This window comes from Sebastes fasciatus, chromosome 12 (assembly GCF_043250625.1).
Source record: "Sebastes fasciatus isolate fSebFas1 chromosome 12, fSebFas1.pri, whole genome shotgun sequence".
In the NCBI taxonomy this organism is placed as follows: Eukaryota; Metazoa; Chordata; class Actinopteri; order Perciformes; family Sebastidae; genus Sebastes; species Sebastes fasciatus.
The window spans coordinates 5,550,739-5,566,466 of NC_133806.1; the positions used below are offsets into that span (position 1 = coordinate 5,550,739).

Here is a 15,728-nt window from a genome sequence, read left to right on the forward strand (position 1 = left end):
GATTTTCCATTTCTAGAATAGGCAGAAATAACTGGGTGGTCGGCGGTCAAGGGACCCCTTTGAAAATGGTCATACCAGTTTTTCCTCCTCAAAATTTAGCCTAACCTTGGGGTGTTATTTAGCCTCCAAGTTTAGCTAGCAAGACATGGTTGTTACCAACGATGGATTCCTTAGGTTTTGTAGTTTCATATGATATCTGTGCCTTCACTCTGGCCCTAAAAGTGAACCTGCTACAGCCTCTGAAAAACAGTAAAGTTGGTCGGGATCACGGGGGTCTCGGGGTTAAAGCATACATTATTCTGGTACTTTTAAGTACTGTATATTTTGATGCTAAAGCTTTTGTACTTGTACTTAAGTAAAATGTTTAATGCAGGACTATTACTTGTAAAAGACTATTTTTTACACTGTGGTATTACTACTTTTACTGAAGTCAAAGATCTGAGTACTTCTTCCACCTACTGCTTTGCTGTACAACTTTATCAGCATGACTGGAGCTTATTCAAATACTGCGTCTAAATAAAACTCACTAAACCATAGAACTTCCTGGTGCAGTTATTACCAGAAAGAGAACTGGGTTGAATCTTGAAAGGTAGTTAATACTGACTTGGTGACTAATGACTGAGCTGCAAAACAAACAAAAGTGGTTGTAAAATTTTATTGCGGTAGAAAAAAAAGAAAATTAACAAGATAAGGAGCCTCACACGTTGGGGGAAACTCATTCATTTGAAATTAGTCTTTTCAGCATCGTGGAGGCTCCTCAGTGATTTGCACACTTTGACAGTGTGCTGGTTTCACAAATAGACAATTTGACAAAAGTCAACAAAGAGTCTGGTGGCTGTTCAAGAGCACGTGGGAAACAAAAAGCAAAAAAGTCTTTAATGAGTTGGAAAAGTGGGTCAGTACTGCTGCTGTTGATGCGGAAACTCAGATTCAACTGCATTAATGTTTCCTTGTTTGTGCCAGCTGACGGAGTTGGTTTATGATTAAACCGGTTCGTGACTTTGTGACCCACTTCTCACTGGACCCGTTCCTCTGCTCCATGTGTCTGTGTTCAGGCTACTTTGTGCAGCCAAATGTGGTCCAATATGCCATCTCAAGCTACAGCAGTAAACAACTGAAGACACACATGCGAAGACCATGTGTGTAACTACATTTTCCTCTTTATTTTTTATAGAATCAAAGTCATTTTTCCACCATCTGTCCCCTGAGGCCTCGGCCCTCTCTTCAGCCCAGCTCCTCTTTTGTTTTTCCCAGCTTGCGGGGCATCTTCTTGCTGCTGCTGTCCTCCAGCTCTTTGCTCTTGTAGTAGTGAGGAGCCACTTCAAGCAGCCAGCCGCTGTCGATCTCGATCACCTGCGTGATGAATGATGAATCAATGTGTGCATATATACAGCCAGTTAGATATTGTACAGGAACACTTCCTCATTAATGTGCTGTCTCATTCCGACAAGCAGTTTCTGTGTAAGCCTTCATCAATGAAAGGTGAGACTAAGTCATTTACATCATAAACAGCTCTCTCTGTGTTTAAAGGGTGGGTCCATTATTTTTGTATCATTCTGTAGCGTCACAGAGGTGTTCCTTGTGTATTCAAATCCAAACATTCAAATTTTGGTCAAAATGCTATTTTTCCCTTTTAAAACTTTTCCCCGCATGACCTGATGTAAGTTTCTGCATGATGACGCTGCTACAGATACAGTATTAGAATTAGTGTTCAACATTACAAACAGTAACTTAGATGGCAGTCGGCGTGCTCCCAGTTTGGAGACGTAGACAGGAGTACCGGCACGGAAGCTAAGCAACGTACTGCTGTGGACGCCGCCACGTTGGTTCGGATCCGAAAGTCACACAATAGCACAAACAAACTAACCGATCGATGCAGCGGTAGAACAGCAACTCCCGTGATCTGAGAGGTCAAATTACTGTTTTTGTGAATGGAGTCTAGTCTGGTCTTGAAGACCGTAATAGTATTACGTTCATAGTATACATACAACCGCGCTTCAAAAAATCCAAACTAACCCTTTCAGTTATTTCCAAACTTACCACAGCTAACGTTAACTCAGCTAGTGCTAGCGTTTACAATATTCATAACCTTATTCTTACTTTGGAAACCTACGTCACTGCTTTTTGCAACGGCAGAGTGGGAGTTTCCATTTGAAACATACAGAACAGAACACAGATTAGCAGATAAGCTTCTGAAAAGCAAACTACTACTGCTACCTCTCATCTCTAAACTCTGCAAATATTTGAGAGAGATTTCGGCGAGTATTTAACAGTAAACAGTAAACAGTGTGACATTCCGGAGCAGACAGACCTGTCTCATGAACTCCTTGGTGGTGAAGACCAGCTCGTGGTAGATGAGCCAGCGGGGCTGCTCCTCGAACAGAGAGCTGTTGGGGTGGACGTAGACCGTCTGCTGGTGCTTCACCGTCTTGTAGCCGCCTTTGCTCAGTCGCGCGGTGTGATAGAAATATCCTGCCGTCACCGCCTGGGAGAGAGACAAGAGAAGGACAAGAGAAGGACAAGAGAAGGACAAGAGAAGGACAAGAGAGGGACAAGAGAGGGACAAGAGGGGTTTATAAACAACTGATCTCTACAGTTTAATTTGTAAATGCATCATTTATATGTAATATAAAAGCACAGGTCAGGAGATGAGTTTTGAGATCTAACTTGCCCTTTAACAAATCATTTATCTGCCTTGTTTGGGTTTTATTACTTCCGCCAAGGTCGTTGTTTTAGGGGGGACAACGACTGTAGATTCTGCGTTTTTTCACATTAAACTCTATGAAATTACAGTCAAGTTCGAACAAAGCACAGTTGGTGATTGTTGGAAAGAGTAACGACGACGTTTTGGGTGAGTTTTACTTTGTTTCTGTCCAGTTTGAATGAAATGTTTTACGATGCTCCGCCATTGTGAAATCTGGTGAAGGAACGCCAAGTTCTGGTCACATGACCGGAGCACAGCCAATAGGAACGCTCTCTCAATGAATTTACCTGTGATTGGTCAAAGTCTCCCGTCACGGGCTAGATTTTCTAAACCCTGAAAACAGCGCCATGAGGAGGTGCAGAAGTTTAGTTTTCTCTCAGAACACTTGAATTACAATATGCTGAAAAGTTATTATGGAATTTTTGCCCAATGATGCCAAAAATATATACTGCCACTTTAAGACAATTATTTTTTGTGTTACAAGTTTTCTGAAATTGTATGTTTAAATATGCAAATGAGGCATTATATTATGCAAACTAGACGCAAATAGACAAAGTAGTAAAATAAACATCTAAATGTGTATTTTGGGTGTTTTCTCTCCACTAGTGTGAAAGAAGACACGTTATGGAAGCAAAAATAGCCCAAAATCTCAAAATATGTTTTTACCTGGGTTGTCTCACCTTAAAAACAGTTTCATAAAATTATTATTATTCCCTTCTATTATTCTGGATGCTACAAGCATATTCTAGAAACTTCAACAACTAACTAAAAATATTTTTTGTTTTCAGTGATGATTAATTACTGATCATCAGGGTTTCCCTCTGAAGAATGAGTTCTCCTTTAAATGAAGTCCTTCCGATCAGTCATTGATGCAACAACACAGAGCCACTGATAAAAGTCCAGCTGTTCAGTATCTGACACTAAACTAACTTAAACTCAAAGCAGACTCTGTTAACGCAGTTAATTCATCCTGCTGACAAGTTATTCAGGAGTTTCGGAACTGAAGGTGGGTTTCGATTGGGTCTTGCTAACCGATACCATCCAAATACAGACCTGCTTTTCTAACCTTGTTTTCACAGATGCGCACAAACTTTTCACACCTGCTGTAATTCCTGCCGGGTGGTGTTGGGTGTGTTCATAAAACTAAAGCTTTAAAGGGACAGCATGAAACTGACATTCAGCTGACAGATAACATCTATCACACACTACTCAAGCAAATCCACATTTGTCTGTCATTTTAGCTTAAAATACAACAAACATTTTCAAATGACTAATTCACTGTTTGCGTGTAAGCATGTAGATGTCACGATCAAAACAAGGCTTACAACAAGGAATACACACAACGCCACTAAAGCCACTTTATGGATAAAAAAAACTTTCGATTTTAAGAATTATATTAGCTCTACATTTGTATTTGTATTTACTGAACCTTTAATTCATAATAACAAGATAAGTTATGGGATTGCTTTTGCCTATTTGGCTGCAGGATTTTTGACAGAGGCAAAGGCGGCATGTGATGAAAAGAGGTGTAACCCAACTGATAAAACAAACGCCCTTTCTTATCTCAAGTGGTTTAGGGTTGCGTTCACAACGCTTACAGACCCGGATAGGAGAAGACTATTTCACACAGCCTCTTTTCAGTGATGTTTTAGGTTTTACGCTTACATTTTCCTGCGCATTTTGAGCAAAAACCATAGCTGGTATATAAAAAGTGGACGTAGTCACCGTGACGTCACCCATTGGTTTGTGGACTGCTGGTTTGAAGCCTCGATTTCGGCATTTTTTGCCTTGTTTTGTTGCAACCAGAAGTGACTTGAGAGGGTGGAGCTAAGTACAGCCGAACGCTGACATTTTTAGGCGACCAAAACGTTACAATTAACTTTCATGAACTGAAAACACACTGTGAAAGGGTTAAAGTTGTAAGACGAAAACACAGACAACTCCCAGACAAGACAACGCCTTCAATCACAGTCATTCACAAGGTAGCCACGCCTTAAAGCATCCCCTGCTTTATGGTCTATGTGACTCTAAATGGGACCATCATTTACTAAATGAACATCATGCTGTATTGAAGAAGACTTGAAACTAGCGATTGAGACCATAAACTCATGTTTACAATGTTTACTGAGGTAATAAATCAAGTGAGAAGTAGGCTCATTTTCTCATAGACTTCAATCAGACTTCTTTTTGCAACCAGAGGAGTCGCCCCCTGCTGGCTGTTAGAAAGAAGTTTAAGGCACTTCAGCATTGGCTTCACTTTTCAGATCTGGAGGTTGCCCACTGGCGAAAACTCGCTGTATCTGAGGGTGACCTTTCACCTCCCTAGACATACAGGATTAAATTCACCTTGAGGGGAACAACAGGATTTTCCCCAAAAAATGATCATGCTGTCAGAAGCCGCTTAAAGCTAAAGTAGTAGCTAAAGTCTTCCGTGTATTGTTAGTCCGACCCCTCACTGGTTGAGTTTCAAACACTTACTTGCCACTCATCTTAAGTTGTTAACCCTGAACCAGATAAGCCTGAGGTGGAGTCAACAACAAAAAAGAAGCAAATATTGAATGCAAGCAGCGTTTGTCTCTTTAGAAAAGGCAACATTTGAATTTTTCAGTTTGCCACAGCTTTAGCTCTTCAGTGCTTTTATCCATTGTTGTTGTAGCTACAACTTCCTCACTTTGACGGCTACGGCCTGCATCAACGTAACATACATGCCCATCTGACGTGGCCAAATCAACTAGCAGTCTTGTTCACATAGACTCGTAAAGTATAATATATCCTCTGTATTAAAATCAGGAATCAACTTCCATATTTTTGTCAGGGAACTGTGGTGAAACTCTGAGGGACTTTCTCAGTATTGCTGACCTTGCGAATGGGCAAGCTGTCTCCGTCGGAGCTCACCACCTCCACCTCAATGCGATCCATCAGACCCTCCAGCTGGTCCCTGACGTCCCGGGCTCTTCTCATGGAGCGGAACTGGATGAAGTTCTCGTAGCACCACTGTGTGGAGTAACCGCTCTCCAACCACTGTGGGAGAAAGACATCATGAGTGCAGTTACAGGGAATCAAACACATGTATGGTGAAAAAAGAGAGAGCTACCCTAAGTCCAAAAAAAGAAAAGGTGACAACGTAATATCATATACCCATGCGACAATTATCTTGAAAATAAGTTACAGGTTATAAACTTTATTAGTCTAAATGTTGTAGTGGATTACTGTTGAGCTGGTCTAAACTACACAGACGGATGTTAAGAACACATTAACTGTGCATTCACTAAAAACATTTGCATACCAGGTCACAGATAACGTGAAAATTTGGTAGTTTGCCGTTAGACACAAATCATGAGCACTATTTCAGTTCATAACAGAAACCAAGCAATAAACACTACACTAACTATTACCTCAAAGATGTATGCAGAGCTGAGAGAAAACCTCTTAAAGACAGGTTTTCTTGCAGGTGTATTGGATTGCATTAGATTGAACAGTTGTGCCCAGTAGATTGGTAACTGTTCTTCAGCTCTGTTACCCAGCTGTGTGTATACCTGTGTGTAGACGTTGTGTTTATACCTGTGTGTAGACGCTGTGTTTATACCTGTGTGTAGACGTTGTGTTTATACCTGTGTGTAGACGTTGTGTTTATACCTGTGTGTAGACGTTGTGTTTATACCTGTGTGTAGACGTTGTGTTTATACCTGTGTGTAGACGTTGAGCAGCACCAGGTGGTCTCCCCCTGGCACCACAAAGTTCATCCTGGCGTTGTCGGCGTGCACCACCTTGTCTTTGGGCCGGTAGAAAATAGAGTTGTTCACCGACAGCATGGCGGCTATCGTCAACACTTCCTCTGAACACTTGTACCTGGAAGGAGGAAGAGAAAATAGAATAGAAATATAAAAGAAAAATCCAGGGAGAGCCTGCAAAAAAAAAAATAGAAACCATCCACCCCTTACTTCTACGAGGTTTTCTTCCTGAACTACCATGCATTCACTAAGTAAGTTTCCAATTTCTCTCAGGCTAAGATCTTTTTTTAAAACAACAATCCAGCAGCCAACTTGTGTCCTTTAGATCATTCAACAACAGGTCACAAAGTTAACGATACAAAGGGCAGGAAAAAATATATAACTCATTTTCTTATTTCTCACAACACTGGACAGATTTGACTTTTTTCCTCCAAAGTAGTTTACTCATCCGTGTCATTATAAAGAGGAAGTACACCAGCTCAAATCTGAGCTCATTCTTAAATTTCACAATAAGTACGCAGCTTTGTTTTTCCTCCAGATCTCATCTGCCCAGTCAGGTTTAACCTTGTGAATCCATTCCTCCCTTACAGATACATTATGAATCTTCTCCTGCTTTGAAGAATTGATCTTCAAACCCATGTTTACAACAAATATATGTTCCTTATCCCGGGCCGATTTTGCGGTTTATCCCATTAACTATTCTTTTGGCTTGTCGGTTATCGTCCATATTGTTGTTGTTTATTGTTTATTTATTTATGTCCGATTGGGAATTGGAAGAGCCTTCTGTGTGTGTGTGTCCCCTTGACTGTACTCGTTGGCTTGCTTTCCTCACTTCCGTTTCTCTTCTTGTGCACTGAATCGCTCAAACTGAACAGCCAATCAGAGTGATTTCTCTAACTGACGGGCCTCCTCGCTGATTCAACATGTTGAATTAGCCGAAAAACCTCTGACACGGGCAGACTAGAGCCGACGGTTCAGCACATACCGCAAAAACTAGGCCGACAGACGCTTCAAACCAACGGCTTCAAACTGTCCGACGATCCAGTCAAATGAAGATAGAGTGAAGGCTTATGCTTTTATCAGACTGGAGACTTACTGCTCGGAGGCCAGGACCATCTTGCTCAGCATGGGGTCCACCGGGAGCTCAGCCATCCTGCGACCCAGCTGAACAACCGACAAACAAGAACAAACAGTTAAAGACTTAATTCATTCATTAAATAAACAACAACCTGCAGCACTACAGTAGCCACCAATGACGCAGTCACCCACACTTGCTGAAAACATCCTCATATACTTAGTAATAATCACTGATTAACAAGACAAGCTTGGAAATAAAAGCTTCAGATTGTGAGTGAGTCATCTCGTGTCAGCACTTTTCATCAAGGAAGTGAGTCTTCAGTGCCGGAGACCGGGACACAACGTCACAAGCATCAGGTATGTACAGTATGACATGCAAATATACAGACGAACATTGTGAAGATGGACATAGATTACGTGTGTCAAAGCAAAGGGTTACGTGTCTTTTCTGTGAAGTTAAGAATGTGAAAGGTGTTTCTTCTGTTTGCTTACGACCCTCTGTTGAGTTGACTGAGGGAAGGGGATAAAGTGGGGGGAGGGGACAAATAACCTACTGCTTGTTGTACATGGTTAATAGGGCAATAATTGTGGGAACGTGAATGATTTTTCATAGATTTTTTGGCGGCTCTAGTAGACAGAATTACTGGAGTTTTGTTGGAAATAGAAAAATAACTTGTAATAAACACTATAAAATGGGACAACCACACACAGGTCTTTGCTGCGACTTCGCCAGCCAAAGTTCACCAAAACTGAACTCGATGCAAAGATGCAAGTTTGCTTTGCCACCGGAAGCAAATGTTTTATTCACCCCTTCGGAGAAAGGAAGTAAACAGAGGCAAATATTTAGCTTTGTTAATTTCAAGCATGTGTGACTTTGCCCAAAACTCTGAGGTAGCCGAGGGGAGCTGCAGATTCAGGTGATTAATTCTCTGTAGGTTCATCACTACAAGCGACCGCTTTCACCTTGTTTTCCCAATGCCATTTGATACACTGTTATTATGAAAATATCAATAACAGCTGCTAATAAGTGTAATTGGAAATGTGATAAACACAGGCCCAGAGTTTGTACCTTGGTGAGCTCTCCGAGGTGGTTGAGCGCTCCCAGAGCGTAGAGCTGCTCAAGCGCCAAGACCAGAGTCTCATGAGGAGGCGGGTCCATGAAGTCAAAGTGAATGAGGTCATTGATGCCTGCAAGCAAAATGTATTAGCTTATTGCACAGCCACCAAATAATACCACAACATCATTTTATTAGTCATTACATCGCTTCGTCCCCTCACCTAGACTCTTCAGCAGCAGGACTACATTTCCCAGGTTGGTCCTCTGAATCTCAGGCACAGTCGATTCCTCCATCTCATGTTTAAAGGCCCAGGCTGTGTAAAGCCTGAAACATTTCCCAGCAGCCACTCTGCCTGCACGGCCTGCTCTCTGGTTGGCCGAAGCCTGAGAGCGAAACAGGAACACACAGCAGGAGGTGTTTAGAAACCAACACAGAGACTAGCAATGCAGACATCAAATGCAAAACACTTGGACATTAGCCTTTATACAATAATTACAGCTTGTAGCCTGAGTGAGTGAAAAGATGTGTGTTCACTACACCTTCATTTCCCGCTTGTTAAACTCAGATAAAAACAGTGAGCAGTTATTACCCGTGAGCAGGGTGTAACGATGAGTGACTCCATGCCGGTGCGGGCGTTGTAACTCTTCTGTTTGCAGAAGCCCGGGTCAATGACGTAGATGATGCCATCTATGGTCAGCGAGGTTTCTGCTATATTGGTGGCCACGACCACCTGGGATTGATATGGAGAGAACACACAGAGCCAAGAGATAAAGTGAGTCAGCACCGCTCAAACAAAGTAGAAGGGAACAACAATGGGAACAAAGATGTGTTAAAAACATCAAAACAAGGCTTTAATCTGTCCAACAGTGTTAAAAAACAAACTAGGATACTAAGTCTCTATAACAAATCTCATTGTACTACAGCAGCCTCTATTGGGGAATCACAGCATTGACATTTAATCCGGTTTATTACACAACTGATACAGTAAACAGATAGCAGAGAGCTATTGTCTTCATTCAAAGAAATAAACTTGGTCATAACCTACTGACCACTTTGTGTCTGCCAAGTTGAAATATTAATCCTACAGTGACCTGCTATATCCAGGGCGATTGTATTCGGAAACAATAACAGTTCCCCAAGTACTCTGCACAGGAAGGAGACATCGTCTCACCTTACGGGCTCCAGGTGGAGTAGGGTTGAAGATCTTCGCCTGCATGTCTGACGGCAGGTTGGCGTAGATGGGAAGGACCAGCAGCTCTGCTATCTTAGATCCAAGCCGCCTGCATCTCTCCTGGAGCAGCTCGCAACACGTTTCGATCTCCTCCTGCGAGAAACACGAGAGGTTAAAGAGTCAACTTTTATATATAAATCTCACCTTGGGCCGGTTCCTTCTTATTCGTGTACACATACAAGTGTAAAAATACGACAGTTTTTTTTGTTGCGGGTTCAGTTTAAAGCTAGAGTGAATATACTGGCATCATAAGACACTAGAAAATGAATCCATTGGTACCAACCATGTCATACTAGCTTGTCATGAAGGAGGCTGAATGACGCTCCAAATTTACGCTAAATTGTGGTAAGGATAAACTGGCATGGCTATTTTTTTACGGGGATCCACTGACATCTGACCTCCAGATATGTGAATGAAAATGGGTTCTATGGGTACCCACGAGTCTCCCCTTTACAGACATGCCCACTTTATGATACTCGCATGCAGTTTGGAGCAAAAAACATGTAGTTTTTGCATGCAGTATACATTTGTTGTTCTTGCCTATTCTGAAATGGTGTATTTCTGGTGTGTTCTTTATACTATGACAGTGTTCCTAAAATTAAATTAAAAAAAAATCTAAATTTATCTCCTTGCTTACAGTATCGCAATATATTGAATCTTTACCCCTGTATCATGATATGTATCGTATCGCCAGATTCTTACCAATAAACAGCCCTACCAATCTCCCATTAAAATTGTGTCAAAAACTGTGAATCTCTTGATATGACCACGCTTGATATAAACAATACCTGTCCAGTTAGGAACACAAGGCAGTCTCCGGTAGGCTGGGTGACGTGGATCTGTAGCACCGACACAACGCAAGCTTCCAGGTAGTCCGCCTCTGGAGCCTTGACAACACAACATACAGATGTGTACATCAACAGGACAGCTGGATTTATGGGAGCAAGGGATGCCTAGACTAATTTGACTAACTGACTGAAAACCTTTTACAACATTTTTTTTTTTTTTTCTTTCTCTTCAAAATGCTTTGGTGACCCACACAAAGGCTGTACTCACTACAACCTGTTTTTCTTTACTGTTCATTCATTTTTGTAAAAATACAAATGTCCGTAAACGAGTGAGAAAACAGAAGAAATCATCATTTTATAGCGCAGTCCCTTTGCCATCAAGCAGCAACAATTCACCAATTATTTAAAAAATGTGATATGTACTATATTGAACATTTAAATAACATGCTAGCTCCTACTTTAGTGTAGAAGATGTCGACGGGGAACCTCCTGCCAGGGATCCTGAAGACAGGTGCGTCGTCAAAGAAGCAGGAGAAGCGCTCGGTGTCCAGAGTGGCGCTGGCCACCAGCACCTTCAGGTCTGACCTGAACCTGGCGATGTCCTTGATCAGACCAAACAGGATGTCTGTGTGGAGCGTTCGCTCGTGGGCTTCATCTATGATGATCACACTGGAGGAGAGAGAGAGAGAGAAACAGAGAGCACAACACATATAGTAATACCTACAGGTGTTCGGTAAATGTACATGAACATTTGAAATGTGAAACTGCGAAGAGGAACTTTGGGAAGTTTATGGGCAACAAATGACATGAGGAAATTGGGATGTCAGGCAGTGGTAGCTGCCTTACCTGTAGCTGGCCAGGTCGGGCTCGGTGAGAAACTCTCGCAGCAGCATGCCGTCTGTCATGTACTTCAGCACTGTTCTCTCCGAGGTGCAGTCCTCAAAACGAATGCTGTAACCCACCTGGATGAAGCAATATAGATAGTGTGAAAACACTGATTCAAGAAACAGTCAACAATAATCTGAAATAAATAAAGAATGCAAGAGAAATAGAAATATTAGACAACAGCAGTACACAAAAACATGAATTATAGTGTAATACGGTATTCATTTCACCCCACCTAGAATGAATAAAAGTGTGTGAAAGAAAAAAATAGGATCAGCACGATGGTGTGCCAAAGCTCACCTCATTCCCAAGCTTGACGCTCATCTCCTGTGACACTCTGGCTGCCACTGACATGGCTGCCACTCTGCGAGGCTGTGTACATCCAATCTTCATCCCTCCATTTGTGTAGCCCTGACAGAGGAACAGTAAGTTGAAGTGTAGATTAGTTTTTAATCTTTACTTTTCCTCATCACTATGCAGTAATGCTGACTTTGTTATGTTTAACATGCAAGTATATGATGTTATTATTATTAGATCCTGCTCTCACACTCTCCAGGAGGTACTGCGGGATCTGGGTGGTCTTTCCGGAGCCTGTCTCCCCCTCAATGACAAGGATCTGGTGCTCTTGGATGGCAGCTAGCAGGTCCTCTCTGTAGGGGAAGATGGGCAGGCTGCGTCGGACCTCCTGCATGGACTGTTTCCTCTGCTCTGCCTGGGACAGAGCCTGGGCCTCCTCTTCCTGAACACAACAGAGTCAGAGGAAATGATTCACTTCAGTTCACCGGCATTATCTTTTTCACTTTTTCACTAGCGCTGGGCCCGTGCAAACATTTTCAAACCGGTTTGATATTAAACACCAGACCGGACAGGTGTACTGAATTTTACCACTAGGTGTCGCACTAGTGGAACATAATGAGACTGAGAGAGCCCATGAATGAGAGTGTGGCGACTCCTGCAGTGTACACGTTGCCTTGTCTGTTTTTCACCTCTTTCTTTGGCTTCAAATCAAAAATGTTCGTTTTCTTCGAGACTCTGCTAGAGCTGCAACAATTAATAGATTGCTCATCAACTATTAAATTAATCTGCAATTATTTTGATAATCGATTAAACGGTTTGAGTTCTTTTTTAAGACAAAAAGCCAAAATTCTCCAGCTTCTTAAATGTGAATATTTCTGGTTTCTTTCCTCCTCTATGACAGTGAACTGAATATCTTTGAGTTAAGCACAAAACAAGACATTTGAGGACATCATCTTCACCATTTTCCTCACATTACATAGACCAAACAACTAATCGAGTAATTATAAATAACCGACAGATTAATTGACAATGAAAGTAATCGCTAGTTGCAGCCTTAACAACATTCTCCCTCCCACCTCCACTGAAATTTGCTCTCCTTCATGTTGCCAGCATTTGGCCCGGCAGTAAATTGCACACGGACTGTCAGACACTCGTGGCTCTGTTAGTCCATTTATAAACAAACATAATATTATGTTAATCACATTGTCATATTGCTTATTACTAATGCAATACAAGTCGAATTTAGCGCCGTGATGCCGTCGGCACAGGTTGCTGATGTCGGCTACTATTTAATTTGTCATAATGACGAAAGCCGGTTCAGCAAGATTGTATAAAATCAAACTGGTTTAAGCTTGTACACCGGACTGGACCAGATAAATCGTAAATGGACCCAACTCTACAGTGATATGAAATAAGTAAGCAGGAGGGATTTTTTCCTTGCTCTAGGACACATTGACAAGGCAGACGGACAAACCGGCTGTTGCAGGGATTATACTTTTATGTGATCATTTTCTGGTTGCCCTCTCGCTCATATAATAAGAAAACAAGTGGAGGAAGTTCTTCAGTGCTCAAAAACTCTTAAACTCAAATCATATAAAAGCTACACTGTTATTTTGAGTTCATCAAAAAATATTGCTGTCAGTGTTGCTGCCGTTGCTTCTGCACATTACTGTAATAACAAACACTCCAATTTAGCACACAAAATTATCAAAATTTCGATCCAGCAGAACCAGAGATATCGTCTTTTTTATTCCACGCATTCTTCTTCCTTGTCAAAACCTGGATGCCACATTACCCACAACGCCCGGTCGGGCAAAGTGTATACAATACAAACATTAACGTTGGACCCTGCATATGCAGTTGTACTCCCCGAGATCTTTATTGTCAATAGCAGGCAGATTCAGGATCTCACCAGAAAAACTACATTCACACTCTGAATGATAAATACTGTTTGACTGCAGACTGAAAACTGTGGCAAGAAGAACAAATGGACTAGACGAACACAAGTGTTTTTCCTCATTGGAAAAGTGAAATGAAAACTGAGACAAAGATAATAACAAAGAAGTAGAAATGAACCCCACCTCCTCCGTCCGAGTTCCCTTCATGGTCATGGCAGTGCTGACAAAGTCGATCATCTCGTCCTCCTCCAGGATCAGCTGGTACCTGTCCTGCTCCTGCCTCATCCCTATCTCTCGCTCCCTCTTGGCCCCGAAGCTGAGGGAGGCCGTCTTCAGCCTCTCCTCCTCCCAGCGGCCTTGCTCTCCTCCCAGCTCCATGGGAGTTTCCTCCAGCTCCAGCTCCCTCTGGGGCACCTCCTGGTCAGCGGGGAGAGGGAAGGAGGAAGGGGAAGAGTTGAACAATTGAACCTATGTACACTTTTGTAGGTGACTGTTTCTGCGGTATGTGACATCCCTCGTTCCTACCTTGCTTCTCTTCTCTTCTGGCATATAGTATCTGTTCTTCCTCTCCTCCTGTTCCTTGGCACCGGCCTTTTTGTAATCTTTAGCCAGGTCGCGCAGGGTGCGTTTGTATTCCAACTCCTTTCTCTCCCTCTCAGTCAGCTCCTCCGTATGGAAAAGGTACTCATCGTCATTGATCTCTGCCTCCAGGTCCTCCAGCTTCTCGGCCTCTCTCTTCTTTAGATAATCCCAGCGAGAGCGCTTCCTCAACTCTGGCAACTAGAGAGGGAAAGAGGAGGACAAAGGATCAGAAACTTTAGTACACAGTAAGAATTCTGGTGACTAATTTTTAGTCTTTATTCCCCAAAACAACTTGTCTACCATAATCTTCTTATCGTCTTCAGCCATCTTCAGCCTCTTCTGAGCTTCCTCATAAGCCTGGAGAAAAACAAACACATTGAAGGTGTTTACCTGCATGGCATAGTGGGTCATCTTTGAACAAATCAATGAACTGTTTTGGAATTCCCTCGTCTCCCACCTTTTTGTCCGTCCTCTCTGTTATGTTGCGGGTCTTGTCTTTGTCTTTCAGCTTCACTCTCTCAGCAAATGCATCTCTCTCTTCAATGTCCTGCTGTCGCTCTCGCTCTTCCTTCTCCCACTCTTCCTCTTCATCTTCTTTGTTGAGAGACTTGTTATCTCCTTGGCCTGAACTGCCCCTGATATTAGAAAAATATGCATCAAACTGCTGCTGCTTCAGATTTAGAATAGATTTCATTTTATTACTAGTTTAAAAGGCTCTGAATGGTTCAGCACTTCCATATTTGGTTGACTGTCTCTCTTTCTATTCTCCCAACCACCACCTAAAGTATTAAAAGTATCAGAAGTTAACTTTGTGGTACCTGTGATGATAAATATTTACAGGTTGCTACTCTTTTCTATGTTTTTTTTTCACATACAAGACTAAAAGCATTTGAATTGATTATTTTTATATGTATTGTAACTGGAAAAAAACAGAAAATGTCAGAGGTTTTAACAGCACACAATAAATAAAATGATTTAATTTAGAGCACAAATCTGGTATTTTCTCCAAAACGGTAAAAAAAGATATTCAGGCCCCGTATTTCAGATACTGTTTGACAATATCCTGCAGTATATCACAAACTTTAGTACTCAAACACATGTTATTGCATGGAAAAATATGAAATAATAAAGAAAAACCAAACAAGCGTAAAAAATAAGCACAAAATATCTGGATTACCTTTTAGGTACTTCGTCCTCACTTGACGACTCGCTCTGTTTCTTCTGTCTGATGTGCTTCCTCTTGTTTCCTTTGTCTTTGTCCTTGTTTTTCTTTTTCCCTTTCTGCTTCTCCATCACAGCGTCTCCATCACTTTCGCTGTCCTCCAGTAACATGTACGTCCGATTCTTCTTGTCCATTTCAATGGCTTCGCGTTCCAGCGCCCGGGATGGTTTCTCAACAACCTGCTTGCGAGGAATCTATAACACGCACAGTGGTAAAAAACTGTTAGAGGTTTCATTCCCAACAAAAGATCCCATA

At 41.9% G+C, this 15,728-nt stretch overlaps 1 protein-coding gene across 1 annotated transcript in view; it reads right to left on the minus strand.

Annotated features, from left to right (window-relative positions):
- Positions 1-641: 641 nt before the first annotated feature.
- dhx16 (DEAH (Asp-Glu-Ala-His) box polypeptide 16) overlaps positions 642-15,728 on the minus strand; it is a 16,897-nt gene continuing 1,810 nt past the window's right edge. Inside the window, exons 3-21 of the mRNA XM_074652798.1 lie at positions 15,429-15,667; positions 14,709-14,886; positions 14,552-14,608; positions 14,195-14,449; positions 13,853-14,086; positions 12,022-12,213; positions 11,775-11,885; positions 11,436-11,551; positions 11,048-11,258; positions 10,590-10,688; positions 9,742-9,894; positions 9,160-9,300; positions 8,791-8,953; positions 8,582-8,700; positions 7,532-7,599; positions 6,391-6,553; positions 5,564-5,725; positions 2,312-2,485; positions 642-1,353 (exon numbers count right to left, since the gene is read on the minus strand). Of these exons, the coding sequence (XP_074508899.1) occupies positions 1,225-1,353; positions 2,312-2,485; positions 5,564-5,725; positions 6,391-6,553; positions 7,532-7,599; positions 8,582-8,700; positions 8,791-8,953; positions 9,160-9,300; positions 9,742-9,894; positions 10,590-10,688; positions 11,048-11,258; positions 11,436-11,551; positions 11,775-11,885; positions 12,022-12,213; positions 13,853-14,086; positions 14,195-14,449; positions 14,552-14,608; positions 14,709-14,886; positions 15,429-15,667 (2,964 nt within the window). The 3' untranslated portion in view covers positions 642-1,224. The remainder of the gene's footprint in view (positions 1,354-2,311; positions 2,486-5,563; positions 5,726-6,390; positions 6,554-7,531; positions 7,600-8,581; positions 8,701-8,790; positions 8,954-9,159; positions 9,301-9,741; positions 9,895-10,589; positions 10,689-11,047; positions 11,259-11,435; positions 11,552-11,774; positions 11,886-12,021; positions 12,214-13,852; positions 14,087-14,194; positions 14,450-14,551; positions 14,609-14,708; positions 14,887-15,428; positions 15,668-15,728) is intronic.